This window comes from Primulina eburnea, chromosome 15, assembly GCF_022965805.1.
Source record: "Primulina eburnea isolate SZY01 chromosome 15, ASM2296580v1, whole genome shotgun sequence".
NCBI lineage: Eukaryota > Viridiplantae > Streptophyta > Magnoliopsida > Lamiales > Gesneriaceae > Primulina > Primulina eburnea.
The window spans coordinates 16103969-16128720 of NC_133115.1; the positions used below are offsets into that span (position 1 = coordinate 16103969).

At 37.8% G+C, this 24752-nt stretch overlaps 1 protein-coding gene across 1 annotated transcript; it reads right to left on the reverse strand.

Annotated features, from left to right (window-relative positions):
- Nucleotides 1-20584: 20584 nt before the first annotated feature.
- Nucleotides 20585-22654, reverse strand: LOC140815493 (uncharacterized). Its single transcript, XM_073174586.1, has one exon. The coding sequence runs from the start codon at nucleotides 22652-22654 to the stop codon at nucleotides 20585-20587; it is 2070 nt and encodes a 689-aa protein (XP_073030687.1).
- Between the last annotated feature and the right edge of the window lie 2098 nt (nucleotides 22655-24752).

Genomic DNA, 24752 nt, shown 5'->3' on the forward strand with positions numbered 1-24752 from the left:
TATACAGATAAAGATTTGCCAAAACAATAATTTCAAATATTATTAAAATAAAGACTGCTTATACATAGAGTTTCATTGTGAACACTCGGCCAACACTTGGCTCGACGGGCACCTACTCTAACATGATTATTGTATGTCTATGGGAATCATTGTTGAGCATTATGTTGCTCATGTACATATACAGAATGTATTGGCTGAATCATTGATTAAACGTCTGCAAATGATTGCTAGACCAATGATTATGAAAAAAAGCTCCTTATTTCTATATGGGGACATGCAATTTTACATGGTGCTTCATTAATTCGCATCAGACCAAGTGCATATCTTAAATACTCCACATTGCAGCTTGCATTTGGTAAAGAACCAGACATTTCCCAACTGAGAATTTTTGGATGTATGGTGTATGTGCCTATTGCACCACCGCAACGAAAGAAAATGGGACCTTAAAGAAAGGTTGGAATTTATATCGGTTATGATAGTCCATCAATCATTCGATATCTTGAACATCAGACAGGCGACGTGTTCACAGCACGTTTTGTTGATTGTCATTTTAATGAGGAAATATTCCCAATGTTAGGGGAAGAACAGAAACATACCGAAAAGGAAATTACATGGTATGTATCATCATTGTTACAACTGGATCCAAGAACAAAACAATGTGAAAAAGATGTACAGCAAATTGTACACTTGCAAAGAATAGCAAATCAAATACCAGATGCATTTGCAGACACAAAAATGGTAACTAAATCATATATACATGTTGCAAATACCCCTGTTCGAATTGAAATTCCAAAGAAACAAATTGAAGATACTCATGATGTCATTAAACACCTGAAGCGTGGAAGACCAGTAGGTTCCAAGGATAAAAATCCTCGAAAAAGAAAATTCATAGAGAAACACGATGACCACAAAATAAAGAATAATGTTCCTGAAGAAACATATGATTATCACAAAATAGATAATGTTGTTCCAGAAGAAACATATGATGATGAAAATGTTCTGTCAGAACCACAAACTGACGAGAATCATGAAATCTCTATCAATTACATTAATACTGGAAAAATATGGAACCGAAAAGATATAGAAGAAATTGATGATATATTTTCTTATAATGTGGCAATCGACATCATAAATGATAATGAAGATCATGAACCAAAATCTTTTGGTGAATGTAAAAATCGGCAGGATTGGATAAAATGGAAAGAAGTCATCCAGGTTGAATTGGATTCGCTAAATAAACGTAATGTTTTTGGACCTATAGTCCTTACACCTGAAGGTGTAAAATCTGTTGGATACAAATGGGTTTTTATTCGAAAGCGAAATGAGAAAAATGAAATAGTAAGATATAAAGCTCGACTTGATGCACAAAGTTTTTCTCAAAGGCCTGGAATTGATTATGAAGAAACGTATTCGCCCGTGATGGATGCAATTACGTTTCAGTATTTGATTAGCTTGGCAGTATCTGAAAATTTAGAAATGCGTCTTATGAATGTTGTTACAACTTACTTACATGGATCAGTTGATAGTAATATATATGCGTCTTATGGATGTTGTTACAACTTACTTACATGGATCACTTGATAGTAATATATTTATATATATATATATATATATATATATATATATATATATATATATATATATATGAAAATCCATGAAGGATTTAAGATGCCTGAAGCACAAAGTTCAAAACCCAGAGAATGTTATTCTGTGAAATTACAAATATCATTATATGGGTTGAAGCAATCCGGTCGAATGTGGTATAATCGACTAAGTGATCACTTGATGAAAAGGGGATATGTAAATAATTCAATATGCCCTTGTGTTTTCATTAAGAAAACAACATCCGGATGCGTAATTATTGCTGTATATGTGGGGACCCGGACGCTAATCATCTTTTTAATCATCTTTGGGGTTTAATTATCAGTTAAGATAAACAGGGTCTAAAAAATTTTCTTTTAAAATGCGGAAGGTAATGGAATCAATCTATTATACAAACTAGTATAATAATACAAATCTTTTATAACATGCCTCTAATTTAAAATTAGGTTCAACTACTACATTCAAGTAATAAAACCTATCTACATCCAAGTCCGTGATCACCACTCTAATCTCGATCTCTCCTCATCTTCTGGACCCTGATCCTGCCCCACCTGTTGTCATGCACACATACAAAACAAGACAACAGCCGGATAACTCCGGTGAGATATAAATATCCCAGTATAAAAAATGTATTAAATGCAATCATATCAAACATATATAAAAGCATAAACAAACATCAAAACATGTATCTAATCTGAATACATGAATGAATGACTCGTGATCTAATCTTATCTTATCTCAAATCTAGGGATCCCAATCTAATTTAGACTTTGGTATGCTGTATCGAATGTGTCTGAGATAGACGTCGATCTACATCTGAAGCTCTTCGATACACCGTAAGTCTAGAGTCTTATCGGTTCTGAGAAAGACTCGGCGGTTCTGCCCTAGCTAGGCTGTCTGCCCTAGACTCGGACTCTGACTCTGTTCTAAGTCAATATATTAACATATCAATCTGATAATCTGCAAATATCAATGCAATAAAATAAAGTATGTGATTTAGGGAAACTCAAGTCAAACCTAACTCGAGTTGTGCAATCCCGAATCAACATTTATTTATACCTTTGTCTTCCCGCTCTGACGAAGACGAAGTCTCGTATTTTGATCTGTCCATACCCGGTCTAGCAATGAAAATCACATAAATACAATATTAGTATATAACTCAATCAAAACCTGTTCTGATCAATACTCAAATCAGTATATAATCTGATCTATATCTGAACAAGGTACAATCTAATTCATATCAACGATATCACGTTACAATCGAAATCATTACTGAATCTGATCAATCTAATCAACTGATGTTTCGACGACATAACAATACAATCTGAATACCCCGTCATTCTGAACACCACAGATATAATACCACGAATCATAATCGGTATTAATACAATTTATAATCTCAACGATAACACAAATATGATATCGAATCTCAGTCAAATCGACTCTGAAAATCATAACAATTACATAACTAGTCTGTTCTTCAGTCTGACTTCAATTATACAGTGTCTACGGTAGCAGAAACACCATATATGAATCATATTCAATTCTGACAATATCATAAATTCAAATCTTGTCTAAACGTAACAAAACTTACGTCCAGTTGTAGTCTGCGTTGATAGGAACACAATACCGAAGTCGGATTCAAAATCTGACAGACGGATTTCTCACAACAGGCGTAAGGATTTTCCGCTATCTTCCTCGGCCCTTTCTTCAATTCTGAGAAATGAGTTGCTTACGTAATTCTGAAGATTTGCATGTGTATATATATATATATATACATCCGTAACATGCACTGAAGCAAGTGGCTCATTCCGCCTATTCCACGTCTCGCGCTCGAGCGGTAAGAAAGTACCGCTCGGGCGCGACACTTTCTGTTCGGTGCGTGGCTCCTTATTCCATTGGCGCTCGAGCGGTAAATCTTTACCGCTCGGGCGCCAGCCTTTCTGTCCGAATTCTTGTGATGCCTTGGCGCTCGGGCGGTGCTTTTCTACCGCTCGGGCGCCACATATTCTGCCCGAAATCCTGGCTCACAATGCAACAACGCCCGGCTTCTCCTTTCACGTTTTATTTGGCTCCTGTGATATTTACTAATCACAATTCTGACCATTTAATCGTCGTCTGATTACAGTAATTAAATCTCGGGCCTTACAGTATATGTTGATGATTTATACATCATTGGAACAAATAAGGAAATTCAAGAAGTTGTGTCAGACTTGAAGGAAGAATTTGAAGTGAAGGATCTTGGAAAAACCAAGTATTGTCTGGGTTTACAAATTGAACAAAAAGAATGTGGAATGTTTGTTCACCAGACAAATTATACAGAAAAGATCTTTAAACGTTTTAATATGGATAAATCATATCCTTTAAGTACTCCAATGGTTGTTAGATCATTAAACATAGAAAAAGATCCATTCTGTCCATGTGAAGATGATGAAGATATTCTTGGTCCAGAAGTACCATATCTAAGTGCTATCGGTGCCCTTATGTATCTTACAAATTGTACAAGGCCTGATATATCTTTTACCGTAAATTTGTTGGCAAGATTTAGCACATATCCAACAAAGAGACACTGGAACGGAATTAAACATATATTCCGTTATCTACGAGAAACGACAGACTTGGGACTTTTGTATTCAAAAGATGCTAATCCAAGTATAATTTGTTATGCCGATGCTGGATACTTATCTGATCCACACAAGGCACGTTCCCAAACTGGATATGTATTTACTCGTGGAGGCACTGCAATTTCTTGGCGTTCACAAAAACAAACGCTCGTAACAACTTCATCAAATCATGCCGAGATTATTGCACTACATGAAGCAAGTCGTGAATGTGTGTGGTTAAAATCATGACCCAACATATCCAAATCTCACGCGGATTATCATTCGACGAGAAGCCTGTGATACTATATGAAGATAATGATGCATGTGTTGCTCAAATGAAAGAAGGATACATAAAAAGCGACAGAACTAAACATAATCCTCCTAAGTTCTTCGTATTCACCAAGGAGCTTGAGAAGAATAAATGTATTGATGTTCGTCACATTCAATCAAGTGAAAACTCATCAGATCTCTTCACAAAGGCACTTCTTACGACAATATTCAGAAAGCACATATATAATATTGGGATGCGCAATCTACGAAATTTGTGAAGAATTGTTCGTGTCAACATGAGGGGGAGTTTACGTAACTGCACTCTTTTTCCCTTACTATGGTTTTTATCCCAATGGGTTTTTCCTAGTAAGGTTTTTAACGAGGCAGTATAAAAACACGTAATGAAGACAATCATTATGATCATCATCACAAGGGGGAGTGTTGAAAAACAATATTTAAAATGTGTGTATTGAATATTTGAATGTTGAAAATAAGAGTTGTAAATATTGAAAATTAGTGTGTGATGATGTAGGTAATGATGTATTTTATTTTTGGATTATTTGTAAAGATTTCCTATAAATTGATCTCTCATTTGTGAAGAAAATCACAATTGAGTAGAGAGAAAAATATTATAAAGTGTGTAGTTTGGTAAATTTTGAGAGTTTGAGATTTTTATTTTTTACCATAAATTTTTACTTTTTCACAACAGAAATAATATTTTTTTAAAATTATAAAAATTAAGAAGACATGTGATCATTTATAAAAATTAAAAAAATTAATAATTAAAAATTAGAAATAATAATAATTTCTAATATATTATTAGAACTTCGATGATATCACAACTTTTCAAACAAATTAAATATGCAATTAATATATTAAATATACTCTTCTGAGTATAAAAAAATTCATATACTTATATGTAGATGGAAAGGGCATGTAGTTTCTATCAATATAAAAAAACTCATTCATAAATTCAAATATTTGTAAAAATAAATTGTTCAAATTGAATAAACTAAGACATATTGTTTGATGCACACCCTTTTGGTAATTCACAAAAGGGGTTTTTCGTTGTCATCGGAATTCAAACTCAAAGATACTTATGACACTATATCAAGTGATTTGTGCCATGAAAAAAGTGAATATTAAAAGCATAGCTCAATCAGTGAATCATACTTTTGTTTTTAGGTCATTTGCAACAACTATTCCCATTATTTGTTACACAAACGAAGGTTTTTTACTTGGATTTAAAACGGTCTTCTTCGTGATTTCAAGCTTAGGGCGAATTCGAAACCTGCGTCTGGATTAGTGACATTGCTGCAATCAGATCCTAAAATTCCCGTGAGTATCACTTGGTGTCGTCTGTGGAAACTTTGAGTTGAGATGTAGAGATGGTAGATAGAAGAGGGAGCAGAAGGGCTAACTCAGCATCGTAGCGTCCTCAGATGGGACCCGAACAATCTTATGTTGAGATGAGGCAGGAACAACCGCATCTTGAGATGAGGCAAGAGCAACCCAGTCAGGAGACAAGAGCCGAGCAGCCCCGTCATGAGACAAGGGTCGAGAAACCCCGTCCCAATGAGAATGTGGAGAACTTGACCTTGGAACGATTGGGCCAATTTATTACCAAGACAGTAGACGAGGCCATAAAGAGGAACCAAGAGTCTATGTTTGCTGAAAGACAAGCCACTCACCAGGAGCGAGAGGAGAATGCTGAGGGTCATCAGAGCAGGGTTGAAGAGACGCAACCCCTCCAAGGTGGGGAGAATCCCAAGATGTAGGAGATGTGGAAGGAGATAAGAATGTTAAGGCAGCAATTGGGAAACAGAGCTCCAGTGTCCAAGAAAGAAAGTCCTTTTCCCTCGCCATTTTGGAAGAAGGGCTTCCTCCAAGTTTTCGACAATCAAATATGGGAGAACACGATGGACGTACTGACCTAGAAGAACATTTGGAAAGGTTTGAGAACGCAGCTCTGTTGCATCAGAATTCAGATGGAGTTAAGTGTAAGGTGTTCTGGGCACGTTGGTGAGGTCAGCTCAGCAATGGTTTAACACCTTGCAGCCCAACTCTTTATGATCTTTCGAGGATTTTTCTGCTGCTTTCTTGCACGGATTCACTAGCAGCAAGAGCCACCAAAGAAATTATTTGAGCATGTTTGTGATGAAGCAGCAAGAAGCTGCAACACTGCGAGAAAATTTATATGGCGTTTCAACGAAGCATCGCTGGATATACCAGATGATTCCCCTTACATCATGATAAGTGCTTTTACCCAAGGACTGAGAGTAGGGGAGTTCTTTAAATTGTTGGTCAAGAAACCTCCATCAAGTTATGATGATCTGTTATCTCGGGTGGTAAAATATGCAAACCTAGAAGATGCCCAGCAGCATAAGACGATAGAGCAGCGGCCTGGGGGAAGTAGAGTTGATGGAGCGGAAAGAGGAGGTAAGAGGAGAGGTGCGGGCGAGATGGAGGAGGATAACGCTAGGGGCAGAGACCAATTCTCATATCATGTTCCTCTAGATAGGAGTCGTGACAAGGTGATGGAGGTGAGGGAGCCCGAGGGGAGGTGGGAGAAGTCGCATAGGGTTGAGAGCAGTGCTAGATTGCCTTAGCGAGATAGACAAGAAGGATCCTCATCCAGGAATCGACAGAGGTCTCGCCCATCCCCTAGGCGTGGTCAAGTCCCTCCGTGGATAAATCAGAGGGTCGGGGAGCATAGAGGGGAATGTCGAGGTCAAGATGTCCCTCAGGAGCCCGTCGAACAGATGATGAAATTGGATGAGGATAACCACCCTACGAGAGGAATGATTCATATGATCTCGGGAGGTGCTACTGACGGAGACTCTGTGCGAGCTCGGAAGGCACATGGGAGAAGGTTGGAGAACTTTGAGATATCTATGGGTGCAGACTTACCACAAGACCCCGTCATCAGCTTTGGGCCGGAAGACCTCCGAGGTGTTGTGACTCCACATAACGATGCCTTGGTGGTGACGGACACCATTGCCAATTATGATGTGGTGAGGATATTTATTGATAATGGATGCTCCGTGAAACACTGGATCAAATGAAGGTGGAAGGATTTGAGTTTGAGCCGGTCTCCATCTCGCTCTATGGGTTTGCAGGACACGCCATCCCACCTTTGGGTCAGCATATAATGGAATTCTAGGACGGCTAGCCGTGAAGAATTTCAAATCTGTAGCTTCCGGTTATCATCAAAAGCATAAGTTTCGTAGGAGAAAGAGTTGGAATCTTGTGCGGGGACCAAAAAGTCGCGCGTCAGTATTATGAAGGGGTCGTGAGGGAGGAGGGAAAAACAACGCGTGTGGAGGTTAACATGATTAAGAAAGAAAGAAGTGGGTGACTTGGTTTTGTTGAAAATACAAGAAGAGCAGAGGGGAAAGTTAGACCAAGAGTGGGAGAGACTTTTCAGAGTGACTGAGAAATTTAATTTTCAGATAAATTGGGAAATACCTTAAGAAATATCATTTTGGATTTTATCGTTGATGTATTTCATCTTTGAATTTTCCAATGTAGACATTTATAATTTAATAAAATCAGTTCTTCTTTTTCAATTCATGAATGTGGTATTATAAGAGTGAAGGAAAAAAAATTTATTTTCCTGCTAAGGCATCGCCTAGCAGAGGAGCAGAGTTAGGAAGGAGAAAATATTTTATTTTCCTCCTAAGACATTGCCTAGTAGAGGAGCAATGTTGAGGAGAGAAATTTTAAGGAATCGCCTAGTAGAGGAACAATGTTGAGGAGAGAAATTTTATTTTTCCTACTAAGGCATCGTCTAGTAGAGGAGCAGAGTTGATGAGAGAAATCCTATTTTCCTACTAGGGCATCGCCTGGTAGAGGAGCAGAGTTAGGAAGGAGAAAAAATTTTATTTTCCTACTAAGGCATCGCTTAGTAGAGGAGCAGTGTTGAGGAGAGAAATTTTATTTTTCCTAGGCATCGCCTAGTAGAGGAGCATAGTTAGAAAGGAGAAAACATTTTATTTTCTAAGGCATCGCCTAATAGAGGAGCAGAATTGAGGAGACAAATTTTATTTTCCTGCTAAGGCATCACCTAGCAGAGGAGCAGAGTTGAGGAGGAGAAAAAATTTATTTTCCTGCTAATTAATCGCCTAGCAGAAGAGCAGAGTTAGGGAGAAGAAAAATTAAATTTTCCTGCTAAGGCATCTCCTAGCAGAGGAACAGAGTTGGGGAGGACAAAAATTAAAATTTTCCTGCTAAGGCATCGCCTAGCTGAGGAGCAGAGTTTGGGAGGAGAAAAATTAAATTTTTCTGCTAAGTCATCACCTAGCAGAGGAGCAGAGTTAGGGTGGAGAAAAATTAAATTTTCCTGCTAAGATATCGCCTAACAGATGAATAGAGTTGGGGTGGAGAGAAATTAAAATTTTTTTTAAAGGCATCTCCTAGCAGAGGAGCAGAGTTGAGGAGGAGAAAAATTAAATTTTACCTACTTAAGCTGCGCCTAGTAGAGAAAAAAGAGTTGATGAGGAGAAATTAAATTTTACGTACTTAGGCTGTACCTAGTGGAAGAGAAGAGTTGATGAGGAGAAAATTAAATTTTACCTACTTGGGCTGCGCCTATTGGAGGGAAAGGTTGATGAAGAGAAATTAAATTTTACCTACTTGTGCTGAGCCTAGCAGAGGAGACTGGGGTGAGGAGGTGAAACTTTTATTTTTCTGCTGCAGAATCGCCTAGAAGATGAGTCAGAGGGTGAGGAGTTGGAGATTAAGTTTTTATCCCGCTGAGGCGTCACCTAGCAGAGGAGTCATAGGGTGAGATGGTGGAAGTTTTATTTTCCTACTGAGCCATCGCCTAGCGGAGGAGTCAGATGTGGTTGAAGTTTGATTTTTCCTGCTAAGCCGGGGTTATGAGATGATAGTGTTATTATCCTGCTGAGGCGTCTCCTAGCAGAGAAGTCATAGGGTGAGGTGGTGGAAGTTTAATTTTCCTGCTGAGCCATCGCCTAGCGGAGGAGTCAGAGGGTGAGGTGGTTAAGTTTGATTTTTGCTACTAAGCCGGGGTTATGAGATGATGAGATGGTATTGTTATTTTCTTGCTAAGACATCGCCTAATAGTGGAGTTAGAAGGTGAGGAGGTTGGAGTTTTATTTTCCAGCTAAGGACTATTTTAGCAGAGGAGTCAAGGACATAATGAAGTGGAAATTATTTTCCTTCAAAAGCTTCGTAGAGGACCTTGAAGATGGGGGAGACAAAGGCAAACCGTGTTAGAAAAATTTATTTGGTTTGTCGATAACGAGAGATATTTGCTGCTGCGAAAATTACGGGGATCATGGGGGCTTGGGAGCAACACCCCCAAATGCTCTTCAGAAACCACAAAATCGTTCACAAGGGGCGGAGGGCGAGGATGGCATGCAGGCGAGGAGATGTAGTGGTGGCGGATTGGCGAGTGCTCGAGGGGCAAGCATGGCGAAGGCTACGCAATTTATAGGGCTGGCGTAGTGGAAAGGCGAGGGCGAGGCTGGTTGGAGGCGAGCGCACGCGGGGATAGGGAGAGAGCGAGCTCACACAGAGCGTTCGAGGGGCGTGCGGCAAGGCTGGCATGTGGGCAAGGGCGAGGGGGAGGGGGCAAGAGTGAGGCACACTTGGGCGAGATTGTGTTCGGGCAGGGTGAGTTTGCGCTGTCGGGGAGGGCAAGGAGAGGCTTTGCCGTTGCTGTTGGGCGAGCATGCACTCGCATTGATGGGAGAGGGCGGGTCTTTGCTTCTGCTGTTGGGCGAGCGTGCACTGCTATCGGGGAGGGCGAGGCGAGGTGGCGAGGGCTTGCGGCGAGGAGGGGATGAGCGCTGTGCAGGCAAGGGGCGAGGGCGAGGGCTTGCAGCGAGGGGCGAGGGCGAGGTGCGAGGGCTTGCGCGGAGGAAAGGATGAGCTGCTGGGCGTGCGTGGGTGAGGCGCGAACGCAGGTCGAGCCGAGGGACGAGGATAAGGGCTTGAGGAGGCGAGGTGGTGATGGAGCGATGCTAGGGTTAACACGCGGAAGAGGCGTAGGCAGGGGAGAGCTGGTGAATGAAGTGCGTAGGAAAATCTGTGTGGAATAAGTGAGAATGAATCGAGGACAACACAATTAATCGAACTTTGAACCTACGAATCAGTTCGACTCGGGAGGGGGAGATTGGTGATACCCCATAGATGAGCCCGCTACTCCTAGCCCATCCTTAGCCCAAATGGAAGACAGTCCCATGACAGGCCCAGTATTCTCCTATAAATACCAGGTTTTAGCGTATGATAATTCATTCACTATATTGTTTTTCAACAGCACCCTTAGCTGATCCTCAACTATATACTCAGTCTCTGACTTGAGCGTCGGAGAGGCTACGTCGGGACACCCCCCTCCCGGCCCCCTTCTAACTGTCTTCTTCGTGATTTCAGGCTCATGGCGAATTCGAAGCCTGCGTCTGAACTAGTGACACTTGCTGAAATCGAACCCTAAAATTCCCTGGAGTATCAAAAGGTGAAATAAAAGTAGCTATTAGTTTAGTTTATAATAGTTTTAATTAATTTTATTTTATATTTTTGAATATTGAAAAATATAATTATAATTTTAAATAACTATATTGTTGTTATCTAATTTAGAAAATGAGAGTCATTAATATTCTCACTTAAAAAAACAACCGTCAATAGTGTTGCGGGATTCAATTATTATAATTATAATTAATTATCAAACAATATTTATTAATTTAAATTTACAGCGAATTTTTTTTAAATACTTTAAAATGGACATCAACCTATAAAAAATTTGGCACGAGCTTCTCGTAAATATGACATACCAAAAGTTTAAAATACATGTAAAATAAGAATGACTCAAATACGACTCAGCTGAATTAATAAACAATCACACACAAGTTCCGATCAGGCACAAACCAATAACAATTCATCCACAATGCAAATAAAGCTGGCAAGACTCCAAAACAACAAAAACTAAATCCAAGAAAGCATCAATATATCTAAATAATCATACAGATACATGAGACATCTCCTGGATGAATGAAATCTGATATAAACGTAGACAAGATTCAAAATATATAGATAGACTAGTTGGGAGACTCCAAACTGAATTATCACAATCCAACATCAACCATGAGCTCTACTGGTGGACTTTCCGTTTGGTGCTGCAAAACTACCTGGATGACCTACCATGGTGCCCAATAACAACCACAACAACCCTTCAATAAACAACATATGTTAGGATTTTTATATGAAATAGTTAAACAACAACAATAAACATAAATCATTCATAAATATATAACATGAGTCAATAAATGGTACGCTGACAACAAGAATAATTCTCAAGCATCTTCATGTAGCTAAACCGCACTTCCAAGTATGCTTGAGAATATATTTTTGAGCTCATAAGGTTATTTTCACAAACATAATTATAAAGTTGCACATATAGCCCAAGTGGGAGATTGTTGGATCAATTTTATTTTTATGGGCTTATATGTGAATAATTATGTGTGTGGGTTGTCTGTTAAGTTAAGCCCAAAATAAAGTGATCAAATAAAGTTTCGGGTTATTGGGCTTTAATGTATCTAATGGGCTGTGGGCCTTTAATGTGTAGAGACATAAGTGTAATTTCTATTTTTATGATGGGCTAAAACGGAAATATCAGAAGATATTATCTATAAATAAGGGTCATGGTCCCCAGATCTCGCGTTGTCACTTTCACTATTCTCTCTCCCATTAAGAAAATAGTTCTGAAGAGAAAACTAAAGGATTCTCTCAAGGAAAGAGCGCGTAGATCTGGAAGATCAAGACACGTTCTAAACAATTCAGAATTATGGCTTCAGGTACGCTTCCGCTTAAGTTTTCAGTCAAATTCTTAATGATTTAACGTGATGGATTCTGCGGTTTATGGGTTTTCCCCAACAAGTGGTATCAGAGCCATTCATGTTTGAATCATTGAGATTTGTTTAAAGTTTTTGGATACTTTTTGGATCCAGATCAGAAAATAAAATTTTGTTTAAAATTTTTTTGATATGGCTTCAGATCTGAAAAATATATTGATATGTTTTCAGATCTGAAAATATTTTGATACGGTTTCAGATCTGAAAAATATTTTGGTTTAGATCTGAAAATTTTTGTTCTATGGCTTCAGATCTGGAAAATATTTTGGTTGAAAATCAAATCTTTTAAAGTTTCAGTTTTGGTAAAAAGATTTGGTTGTAAATTTTAAAGATTTGGTATAAGATTTCGATTTTTCTTCCAGTTTTTCAAAAAAAAAAAAAAAAAAAAGGGAAAATCGAAAAGTCGGATATTTTTTTTTTTCAAAAAAAAAAAAAAAAAAGGTACGGTTCGTGTCGGGTTGTACGGAACTGGTCGGCCCGACCCATATGGTTTCGGGTCGGGTCTTACGGACCCGGGTCGACCCGACCCATACGGTTTTGGGTCGGGCCGTACGGACCCGGGTCGGCCCGAGCCGTACGGATTCGGGTCGGTCTGCCCGTACGGAATTTCCGAAAAAAAAAAAAAAAAAATTTTTTTTTTCGGTTTCAGGTTTATTCGGTTAAGGTTAAATTTTCATTAGTTCAAATAATGATAAGGTTATATGTATTTTTAAAATTGATTAATTGAAATAAAATGTCGCCAAAGTGACCTCTTTTATGGAAATTAAATTTATTTTGAAATACAAAAGGATTTTGGGTATATGTGATTTATATGAATATTGATCGGCCCAAAGGAAGGTTAATATTTAATATAATCACATATGCAATTGTGGTGGTAAACATGTGATAGTTGTTCGTTTTTTCATGTGAATAATAAATCGGCCCAAAGGAAGGTTGTTATTTGACATGATAGTTACTATCAGTGTTTGACTGCTGCGCCAGGATATCACTTACAAGTTATCTTTTGTCCAAAGATGAAACATTAATGGAGTGCTCGATATTCTGTTTATGGGGGTTTACATTATTTGAATTTATTGATTATTTTATTTGGATATTTGGTTGAGCATGTATGTTTTGTTTTTGTTCTCTGTTCAGATTTGACTCCTGCAAATATTCATTCCAACATAAATTCTATTCCTATGTTAAATGGCTCGAATTTTAAATCATGGCAAGAGAATTTGTTGATAGTTCTCGGAGTCATGGATTTAGACCTTGCGATAAAGATTGACTCTCCTCCCGCCATTACGGATAAGAGTACCTCTGATGAAAAGAGGGAGTTTGAAAGGTGGGAAAGATCAAATCGCATGTGTATGATGATCATGAAGAAGGCCATTCCGGAAACATTCAGGGGCACAATGTCTAGCGACATTGCTACAGCTAAGGCTTTCCTTCAAGACCTCGAAAAGAGGTTTGCTAAAAGTGAAAAGTCTGAAATTGGTACACTTTTGGCAAGCCTCATTTCAATGAGGTACAGAGGTAAGGGCAACATTAGGGAGTACATTATGGAAATGTCTCATCTTGCTTCAAGGTTAAAAGCACTGAAGCTTGACCTCTCTGAGGACTTGCTGGTGCATCTGGTTTTGATATCTCTTCCTCCTCAGTTTAACCAGTTCAAGGTGAGCTATAACTGTCAGAAAGAGACTTGGTCTCTGAATGAGCTCATCTCGCACTGTGTCCAGGAAGAGGAAAGGTTGAAGCAAGACAAGACAGAAAGTGCTCATTATGCCTCTACCTCGAAGGATAAAGGAAAGAAAAGGAAGGATAAGGTAGCTGCGGATACACAGCTTCCGAAGAAACAACAGAAGAATCCTAGTGATTCTCAAAGTTCTGGTTGTTTTTTCTGTGGCAGTGATGGGCATATGAAGAAGCAGTGCAGTAATTATCACGCTTGGCGTGCTAAGAAAAGTATGCTTCTGAATATGGTTTGTTCTGAGGTTAATTTAACTTCAGTGCCTAGACACACGTGGTGGATAGATTCTGGTGCAACAACTCACATCAGTGTGTCTATGCAGGGTTGCCTGGATTGCCGAAAACCAAATGATGCTGAAAGATTCATCTATGTTGGTGACGGCAACAAAGTTGAAGTTGAGGCAATAGGAAAATTTAGATTATTGTTAAAGACTGGAATATATTTGGATCTTTATCAAACATTTGTTGTGCCGTCTTTTAAACGGAATTTGATTTCCATTTCTGCACTGGACAAATTTGGTTATTCTTGTTCTTTTGGAAATGGAATATTCAGTTTGTTTCTCGATTCAAAATTGGTTGGTTCTGGTTCTTTATCAGGATACGATAATCTTTATTCTTTGGATGTTATTGCTTCATTTAATGAATCCCTGCAAACAAGTAGAGGCACTAAAAGAAAATTAACCAGTGAGAATTCAGCTGCGTTATGGCACAAAAGATTGGGTCATATCTCTGAAAAGAGAATAAGGAGACTTGTGTCAGACGAAATTCTCGAACCTTTAGATTACACAGATTTTAATAATTGTGTTAATTGTATAAAGGGAAAACAAACCAACAAAAGGAGATTTGAAGCCAATAGGTGTTCAGGCGTCTTAGAACTTATACATACTGATATTTGTGGACCATTCCCTTCGGCTTCTTGGAATGGTCAACAGTATTTTATAACGTTCACAGACGATTTTTCAAGATATGGCTTCATTTATCTCATTCATGAAAAGGCACAGTCATTGGATGTGTTCAAAAACTATAAAGCTGAAGTTGAAAATCAACTTGGCTTAAAGATTAAATGCGTTAGATCTGACCGTGGTGGTGAATACTATGGTAGATGTGACGGTTCAGGTGAACAACGTCCAGGACCTTTTGCAAGATTCCTAGAGGAATGCGGTATCGTCCCACAGTACACTATGCCGGGTTCGCCCACTATGAATGGTGTTGTTGAAAGACGAAACAGAACGCTTAAGGACATGGTGAGGAGTATGATCAGTCATTCTACCTTACCAGAATCACTCTGGGGAGAAGCACTAAAGACCGCAGCATATATCCTTAACAGGGTTCCAACTAAGGCAGCGACCAAAACCCCTTATGAACTTTGGACGGGTAAAAAGCCCAGTCTTAAGCATCTGCACGTTTGGGGATGTCCAGCTGAGGCAAGGCCTTACAAGCCTAATGAAAAGAAACTGGACTCAAGGACGGTTAGTTGTTATTTTATTGGATACTCTGAAAGATCCAGGGGGTACAAGTTTTATGATCCCACGAGTAAGCCGATTTTTGAGTCAGGAAATGCCAGGTTCTTTGAGGATGTTGAGTTTGCGGGGGGAGATAAAGTAAGGGATATTGTCTTTGAAGAGGAATATGTAAATATTCCCACAGGTGTCTTGGACATTGATCAGGATCATATTCCTCACTTTGACCAAGACACAATACAGGAAGACAATATTAGAGATCCTCCCATTCCAGATGAACAAACTCAAGCACCTCCAGAACCTATGCCATTAAGGAGATCCACTAGAGAGCGGAGAAATGCAGTTCCGGACGATTACATTGTATTTCTTCAAGAACATGAGGCAGACATTGGATTGATGGAGGATGATCCTATTAACTTCCTTCAAGCCATGGATAGTTCTAACTCTCAAAAGTGGAATGATGCCATGAATGAGGAGATAAAGTCCATGAAGGACAATGACGTATGGGATCTTGTCCCATTGCCTAAAGGTACGAAGCCCATTGGTTGCAAATAGATATTTAAAACCAAGAGGGATTCGAAAGGCAATGTGGAAAGATATAAGGCTCGTCTTGTCGCTAAAGGCTTTACACAGAAAGAAGGCATTGATTATAAAGAGACTTTCTCTCCGGTTTCTTCGAAAGACTCTTTAAGGATTATAATGGCTTTGGTGGCGCATTTCGATCTTGAGCTTCATCAGATGGATGTAAAGACTGCGTTTCTAAATGGTGACATTGATGAGACGATTTATATGGTGCAGCCAGAAAATTTTGTGTCCAAAGACACAAATAATATGGTTTGCAAATTAAAGAAATCCATCTATGGGCTCAAGCAAGCATCTCGACAATGGTATTTCAAATTTCATCAAGTGATCATCTCGTTTGGTTTTGAGATGAATTTGGTCGATGATTGTGTGTACCATAAGTTCAGTGGGAGTAAGCATTTTTTTCTGGTTTTATATGTTGATGACATTCTGCTCGCTAGCAACGATATAGAGTTGTTGCATGAAACCAAGAGATTTCTAGCTAAGAATTTTGAGATGAAAGATCTTGGTGATGCATCTTTTGTACTGGGTATTCAGATACATCGGGATCGTTCTCGAGGTATTCTTGGATTATCTCAGAAAGGCTATATCGAGAAAGTTCTCAAGCGATATGGGATGCAAGATTGTAAACCAACGGATACCCCTGTAGCTAAGGGAGACAAATTCAGTCTCAAACAATGCCCAAAGAATGATTTTGAGGAAAAGGAAATGCAGAAGATTCCCTATGCATCTGCAGTGGGAAGTCTGATGTATGCTCAGGTTTGTACACGTCCAGATATTGCGTACGTGACAGGAATGTTGGGACGATATTTAAGTAATCCAGGAGTGGAACATTGGAAAGCAGTCAAAAGGGTCTTACGATACCTACAGAGAACAAAAGATTACATGCTCATATATCGGAGGTTGGATCAGCTTGAGATCATTGGGTATACTGACTCCGATTTTGCTGGATGCCAAGATAGTATGAAATCTACGTCGGGCTACATCTATCTCCTTGCTGGAGGTGCCATTTCCTGGAAGAGTGCTAAACAGTCACTTATAGCCTCTTCCACCATGGCAGCTGAGTTTGTAGCGTGTTATGAGGCATCCAATCATGGAATATGGCTGCAAAATTTTGTCACGGGACTGCGCATTGTTGATGGCATTGAAAAGCCACTAAGATTACATTGTGACAATAAATCAGCAGTTGTGTATTCCAATAACAACAGAAGCTCGACGAAGTCTAAACACATTGACATCAAGTTTCTGGTTGTTAAAGAAAGAATTCAGAGTGGAAAGTTGTCTATTGAGCATATCGGTACAAACTCCATGGTTGCGGATCCGCTTACTAAAGGACTACCACCCAAACAGTTTCATGAGCACATTGCTAGTATGGGTGTTATGTCAATTGAGGAAATTCAGTTTTAGTGGGAGTTTGTTATTTTAAATGCTTTTCAGTTGTAGACATTTTCAGTTACAGTTATGTAAATTTATTTTCTGCAGAAATAAATTTCAAGTGAAGTCACACTCTGATTATGGTTTAAAGTTTGATCTCAATAAGGTTCAGGGAGGACCAGTTGGAAATAGGCATGTTACGGTCACATTGCATGAAATTTCCATGCTACACATCCACTTCATGATCCATGTCATTCAGTTGTGTTGGCATATGTGACCATTGATGGGTCTAGTTACCTTGAGTGTAGCGAAGACTGCTTTGATCCTATGTTGGTGTGATTGATGGACCGGATTGGTTATAGATACATTTCGGAATGACAACAATTTTTGAGCTCATAAGGTTATTTTCACAAACATAATTATAAAGTTGCACATATAGCCCAAGTGGGAGATTGTTGGATCAATTTTATTTTTATGGGCTTATATGTGAATAATTATGTGTGTGGGTTGTCTGTTAAGTTAAGCCCAAAATAAAGTGATCAAATAAAGTTTCGGGTTATTGGGCTTTAATGTATCTAATGGGCTGTGGGCCTTTAATGTGTAGAGACATAAGTGTAATTTCTGTTTTTATGATGGGCTAAAACGGAAATATCAGAAGATATTATCTATAAATAAGGGTCATGGTCCCCAGATCTCGCGTTGTCACTTTCACTATTCTCTCTCCCATTAAGAAAATAGTTCTGAAGAGAAAACTAAAGGATTCTCTCAAGGAAAGAGCGCGTAGATCTGGAAGATCAAGACACGTTCTAAACAATTCAGAATTATGGCTTCAGGTACGCTTCCGCTTAAGTTTTCAGTCAAATTCTTAATGATTTAACGTGATGGATTCTGCGGTTTATGGGTTTTCCCCAACATGATGTTCATTCATTCATCTTATTCTTATTTTATGTTAAATAAATTCAATTTCAAATTATTTATAAAATTTAAATTATTATTATTTTATATAAATAATAATATATTTTTATATATTTAGTACCTTCTTAATTTATGAGTGTCATTTATTTAAAATTAAAATTTTGTTATAAACCTAAAATAAAACAATACAATATATAAAAATAAATCATATTTGCATAGAAGTTAAAAAAAACATATAAATTAAACGTAAGAGAATATGTAAAATTTAATGTAAGGATTGTTGTTGTGTTGTGATAAAATATGTTCAACTAAGTCGACACGAAGTTGGTGATGCACATGATTTTTACGTATATCGGAATTTTTTTGGAGATATTCATGAAATCTTCGGTTTGAGCCTTGGACGGGTTGTGCGGGTTCGTCATCTTCATCATTTTACTAATTTTTCACGTGAACTCCCTCATATTCAACAATCATGTTATGTAAAATAGTCCAAGCTAACATAATATTTTTTAACTTTTTTCTGTACTAGTGACGAGTTGGACCTCTGACAATTGTCCATCGAGCTTGGAGCACCCCAAATGCCCCTTCAATATCTTTTCTTGCGGGATAATACCCATTTTCGTCCTTCTTGTTTAACACTTTTCCCATTTCAGGACCACTTCATTGTTGACTGCTTATTTAATCCTTCATGTATTTAAAATCTGCCCAAATTGGTCCCTGCCGTTATGCAAACGTTAATATTAACGTTGACCCACAGCATGTGCCTCTCACGTGATTTTTTTTATGGCAGTCGATTTCTCCCCAAATCAGTTTATTATTCATCCCCACGATAGCCCTAAATCCCCAAATCAAAGAATCCTAATTCGAAAGCCACGGCCAACTGGAAGAAAATTCTGCAACATCTGCAATGGTGATGGCTTTTCATTATTTTCCATGTTTTTGCTGTAGGTTCTCGATTATTGTGTTCGTACCAGTATTATTTTGTGATCTTTTGTCATTTTGAAGTGGATATTAATCGATCTTTAATCGTTAATGGAATATATATGTATGTACTTTATCTCAACATTTTGGAGTAGAATTTTCGTAGGTGGGTTAGCACTATTTTTCGAATTTGTCAGGCACAACATGGTATCATAATACTTGGATTTATTTTATTTGGTGTAGTTTTATTTAATTATCCTACATATGTATATTTAATTTTCGATTTTTTTTGAAATTTTTCAGCAGATTATTAATAGCATGATTACTATTTTAGTGTGTATTTTGTAACTTATCATGCGTTATCCTATGAATATTTTTTCGAAATTTTAAAATTCTTGTTTATTGTAGGGAAAAACATATGTTGTATATGTTGGACGAAAACCCGGTGTTTACGACAATTGGGGAGGAGGCTCAAGTGCAAGTGAAAAAATACAGTGGAGCTTCTCACAAATCATATTGCACTAGAGAAGCGACATTGAAATCATACGATGATTATATGAAGAAACAATCTGTTGGAGCTGCTTCTTATAATTGTGTCGAGGCAAAATGTTCAAGTTCGACATCTGATGGAAGTTCGAGTAAAAACCCAAAAGAGTATGAAACAGTAGCCCACTTAGTAGCGGCTAAAATGTAATTGGAACGACAAAGTCGCCAAAATGCACTGAAAATGGAAGAGTTATCTACGGAGCTCAAAGAAATAATAGAGTCTCTACACCTTGGTGAAGATAAATAGAGTAGTTATTGCTTCTGTTGGTGGCGCATCTAAGTGAGGAAACGAAAGAAGAGGAGGAGAGTGATGATGCATGTGGCGCATCTATCATATTCAATTATGTTGCACTTGTTGTAAAACTAAATGTGTTCTCTGGATTACGTGATTTGAATTATGATTGCAACCACCTGTGTGTGATTGCACAATTGTGTTCTCTGGATTATGTTGCACTTCGTATCTAGAGTTTAATATTCATCTTGTGTTTGATTGCACAATTTTTTCCAATTGATCATTTTCATCTTCTGTCCGATTGCAATGCTTGTGTCCAATGTATAAAAGTGGAAGTATATTTCAATGGAACCTTCAAGATGAAAAGAACCATTATTTGGTAGTGTGGCACAGTTTAGTGGTGACATATCATTACAAAGAAGATGCCCGAAAAAAAAAGACACCACAACCACTAACTCCATTAATGATGGCATACCATTACAAGGGAGATGCAGGAAGATACAATAGCCAGTAATTCCAGGGAAAAAGAAGACAACTTTCATAACCGCAACATCCAATTCCACAACCATTAAAATCCAACAAGAAATAACTACAACCATTAAAATCCAACAAGAAATAACATGTCCGACATTTGTTGTTTCGTTTCACACCTTTCAGCTTTGATTGTCTTGAAGCTGGAACTTCATCAGGTTGTCGCCTTCTCAACTTTGCTAGCCTACCAACTTTGTCTTTATACATTGGTGGTAATGGAGGGACTACGTGGCATTCAGGCCACAGGATTGGTCCATTAATGGGAATGATGGATCGCGAGTAACACTGCTTGTATTTCAAAACACTGTAAAAACGGTGTACATAAGCTTCCGGGTTCTCTCGCCTACACCAAATAGCACAAACAACATGTGGACATGGAATTCCAGTCAAATCCCATTTCCTACAACTACAACTCACCCTACACAGGTCAACAGAGTGCTGCTGGTGTAAGCCTGTGATCTGAAAATGTGTCTCATCAGCCATCAAAGGAGTAAGAGCAGCTGCTTCCTTGCTATTCTTTGCCAAGATAACTTTTATTTTCGGACACATCACACCATCCCATTTCTCGGCCTTCTCTCTGTTGGTTTGAAACCTGGCCATCAAAAAATTTCTTATTGTTTCAAACATTGAGATGATTGGTTTTTCTCTTGCATCTAAAATCATGCTGTTGAAACACTCACACATGTTGTTAAGAAGTATATCACATTTTGGAATTGTGCTAAAGTAAGCCTTGGACCAGTGTTGTTCAGGTTTTTTTGCCAACCATATGTAAGCATCATGATTAATCTTCTTCAAGTCTTCCATACGCCTTTTGAACTCTTTGACTCTTGTCGCCTTAGCCGCAGCCCAAAGAGCATTTTTTATCGCCACACCTCTGAATCCATCATATTTCATGTTGGTGTACAGATTCCTAACACAAAATCTATTTTCAGCGTTTGGAAACAAATTCTCAAATGCAGGAATCAAGCCTTTTTGCTTATCAGACATGAAGGTCCAACCATCTTGATTCTCAAAGCCAATATCATTATCCAACAACCGCAGAAACCACATCCAACTATCCTTTGTCTCTCCTTCCACCAATGCATAAGCAATAGGAAAAATGTTGTTATTTGGATCTAGGCCAACTGCCGTCAACAACTGTCCACCGCTTTTGGTTTTCAAAAAACATCCATCAACCCCAACCACAAGTCTACAAGACTCTTTAAAGCCTTGTTTACAGGCCGAAAAGCACACATACATCCTCTGAAATCTTGGCCCATCATCTTCATCAATCAGTTTCAGAATGACAGAAGCATCTTCGTCGGACCTTTTCAGTTCAGCACAATAATTTCTTATTCGGCTAAATTGTTCCGCTATGCTACCATCAACTAGCTTCAACGCTTTTTTCCGACCCAAATAAGCTTGTTTATATGTGAGGGCCACATTCAAAGTAGATTTAACCTCTTCCCTAAAATCTTTGGTACCTAACTTGGGATTTGATTTCAATTTATTCACGAAAGTTTCACCTAACCAGCTTGACTTGATGTTTTTGTTCTTAACATTCCAATAGCAGTTTTTGTGCTCGGATTCAAAAGTCTTTATCTGCCAGCAACTATCCTTACTCATTGGTGACACATGAATAACCCATTTACTTCCTTCATTTTTGCACACACCTCGAAGCCTACTTTTGTCATTCTTCAAAAAGTTAACTACCATCCCTCGTCTAATACAATGACTTTCTATTGCAAACTTTGCCTCTTTTTTTGAATCAAATATCATTCCAAGATTCAAATCAGGATTTTCCGAATGTTCATACATTTGGAATTTCTGTGAAGCTTCCTCTTCAGAATAAAATGCACTCTCTAACTCATCAATTTCTGCACAATCATCATCTCCTTCATCACCTTGCATTCTCTCAAACAAATAATTTGAAATAGCACCATCAATTACTAAATTTTTCCCCTTTCCCTTATAATTTTCTTCTTCTTCGAAATCATATTCACTATCGTTAAATTCTACATCATCTTCACCATTCATTCCAACCCTTGTATTCGGTTCAACTTCATTCGGTTTCTCCAAAACACAGGATGCATCTATCTGATTTATTGAAACACGTTCATTATGTTCAATATAAATTTCGACTTCATAGTTTTTGGGGACATGGTTCCTAAAATCAACCACATCAGCATCACTTTCTAAATATCTACCATCGGTCAAAGATTTACCCGATTTTGTGCCAAAATCTGAACCTATCTTTGTCTAGAAATCCTACTTCCTTAGCATAACCCCATAGTTCAATCAAGCCTATCTTATCCATGTCCACAAAATCAAAGAATTCAGTACTCCCACCTTTGTACATTTTCCTATTGCGATTGGTTTCCATTGAACCATTGTAGTACAATTTAATTGTAACAAGAGTGGGTTCTCGCATCCAGCCTAACAAACATAATATTGACATCCTGTAAATGTGATTAATCTCGAAAAATATATCCACAAAGTCATTACATTTAAAAATAAAACATTACCGTAATTCGGGGTGAATTCAATTGAAAATTTACTTCTTCGAGCCATTACAGCCTACCACTTTAGCGAATCTACCAATATACTATTTCCAGGAAAAAAAAAGGTTACATGAAAATTTGTGTCAAAAAATGCAACAAATAAATCAAGGACAACTTGCTTACTTCTTATGCGATGAGTTCTTTAAAATCGGGCTGAAAGATCTTTCAAATCGGTAATGGCAAGTACACTGATTTGGGAAGGATTCTTTGATTTGGGGATTTAGGGCTGTCGTGGGGATGACTAATAAACTGATTTGGGGAGAAATTGACTGCCATAAAAAGAAAAAAATCACGTGAGAGGCACATGCTGTGGGTCAACGTTAATATTAACGTTTGCATAACGACAGGGACCAATTTGGGCAGATTTTAAAAACATGAAGGATTAAATAAGCAGTCAACAATGAAGTGTTCCTGAAATGGGAAAAGCATTAGACAAGAAGGACGAAAATGGGTATTATCCCCTTTTCTTGCAGACTATTGTCTTTCCTTAAAAAGCCTTCTCTTGGGATCTTCTGGGCAAGGAAAAGCCTTCACGAAAGTGGTTCATTCCGTATATATTCCATCTGTTAATAATACCCCTTCGTATTTAATCTCGTCTTCAACTCTTCTCCGGGTTGACCTTTTTTTCTACCCTCAGCGCCATAAACCACATTCTCCAAATTTGCGACTTCAATTGGGGAGTCACAGTCGGACAATTGAGTCTCTGGGACTGAAAGTCGGGGTGACAGGTTCATTTTCCGTCGGAGATGTAAAAAGCATACCGGTTGCATGTGAATTAGATGAATAATTTAGTGAATATGAATTATATGGATAATTTGATGGATATGTGTGATGGATAATTTGGTGGATATGAAAAAAAAAATATAATTTGGTGGAATTTTTGAATTTTGGGAATACGTATTTTCTTCTTGCATTTTTGAATAATTCACGAAATATCTAAAAAAACTTCGGTATTTTTCATCAATTTTGGCACAAAGTTGGATTTTAGAATAAATTTTTCAAATAAAATTGATATGGTGAAAATAGAAGAGAGAAGATTTTTTTAGTGATTTATGATGTGGAATAATGTGTTTGGATGTTTGAAATAATTTGTGCAATATATGAGTATTTATAGATGAATATTTGATTTTTTTTTATTAAAGTATCCGTTAATTAGTCGTTAAATAACCTTTAAAATAATTTTCTAATTTTTCAATAAAACTAACCTTTATATTTTAGTATTTTAAAAATAAATAATCTTTATTTTAATTATTTAAATAAATTACTAAATTAAATAATATATATATATATATATATATATATATATATATATAATTAATGGGTGGGCCCTCTCTCACTTTCCTTCTGGCACGTGCAGACACAAAAGCACGCGCCAGCCTTTAATTAAAAATAAAATAAGAATTAATATGTTTGAGCGCTCACATTACGTGGCACAAGTGGATGGGTGATTAACACCCTACCACATTGGTATTAACATCACATTGCATTGGTTTGAACATCATCAATGTAGGTGTCATAATAATAGTATCTTATGTCCATTTATTCTAGTTTTGAATATATTTTTGTACTCGTGT

Coding starts and splice junctions, on each gene's coding strand:
- LOC140815493 (XM_073174586.1), bottom strand. CDS start 22,654: ATGAATGGTGAAGATGATGTAGAATTTAACGATAGTGAATATGATTTC.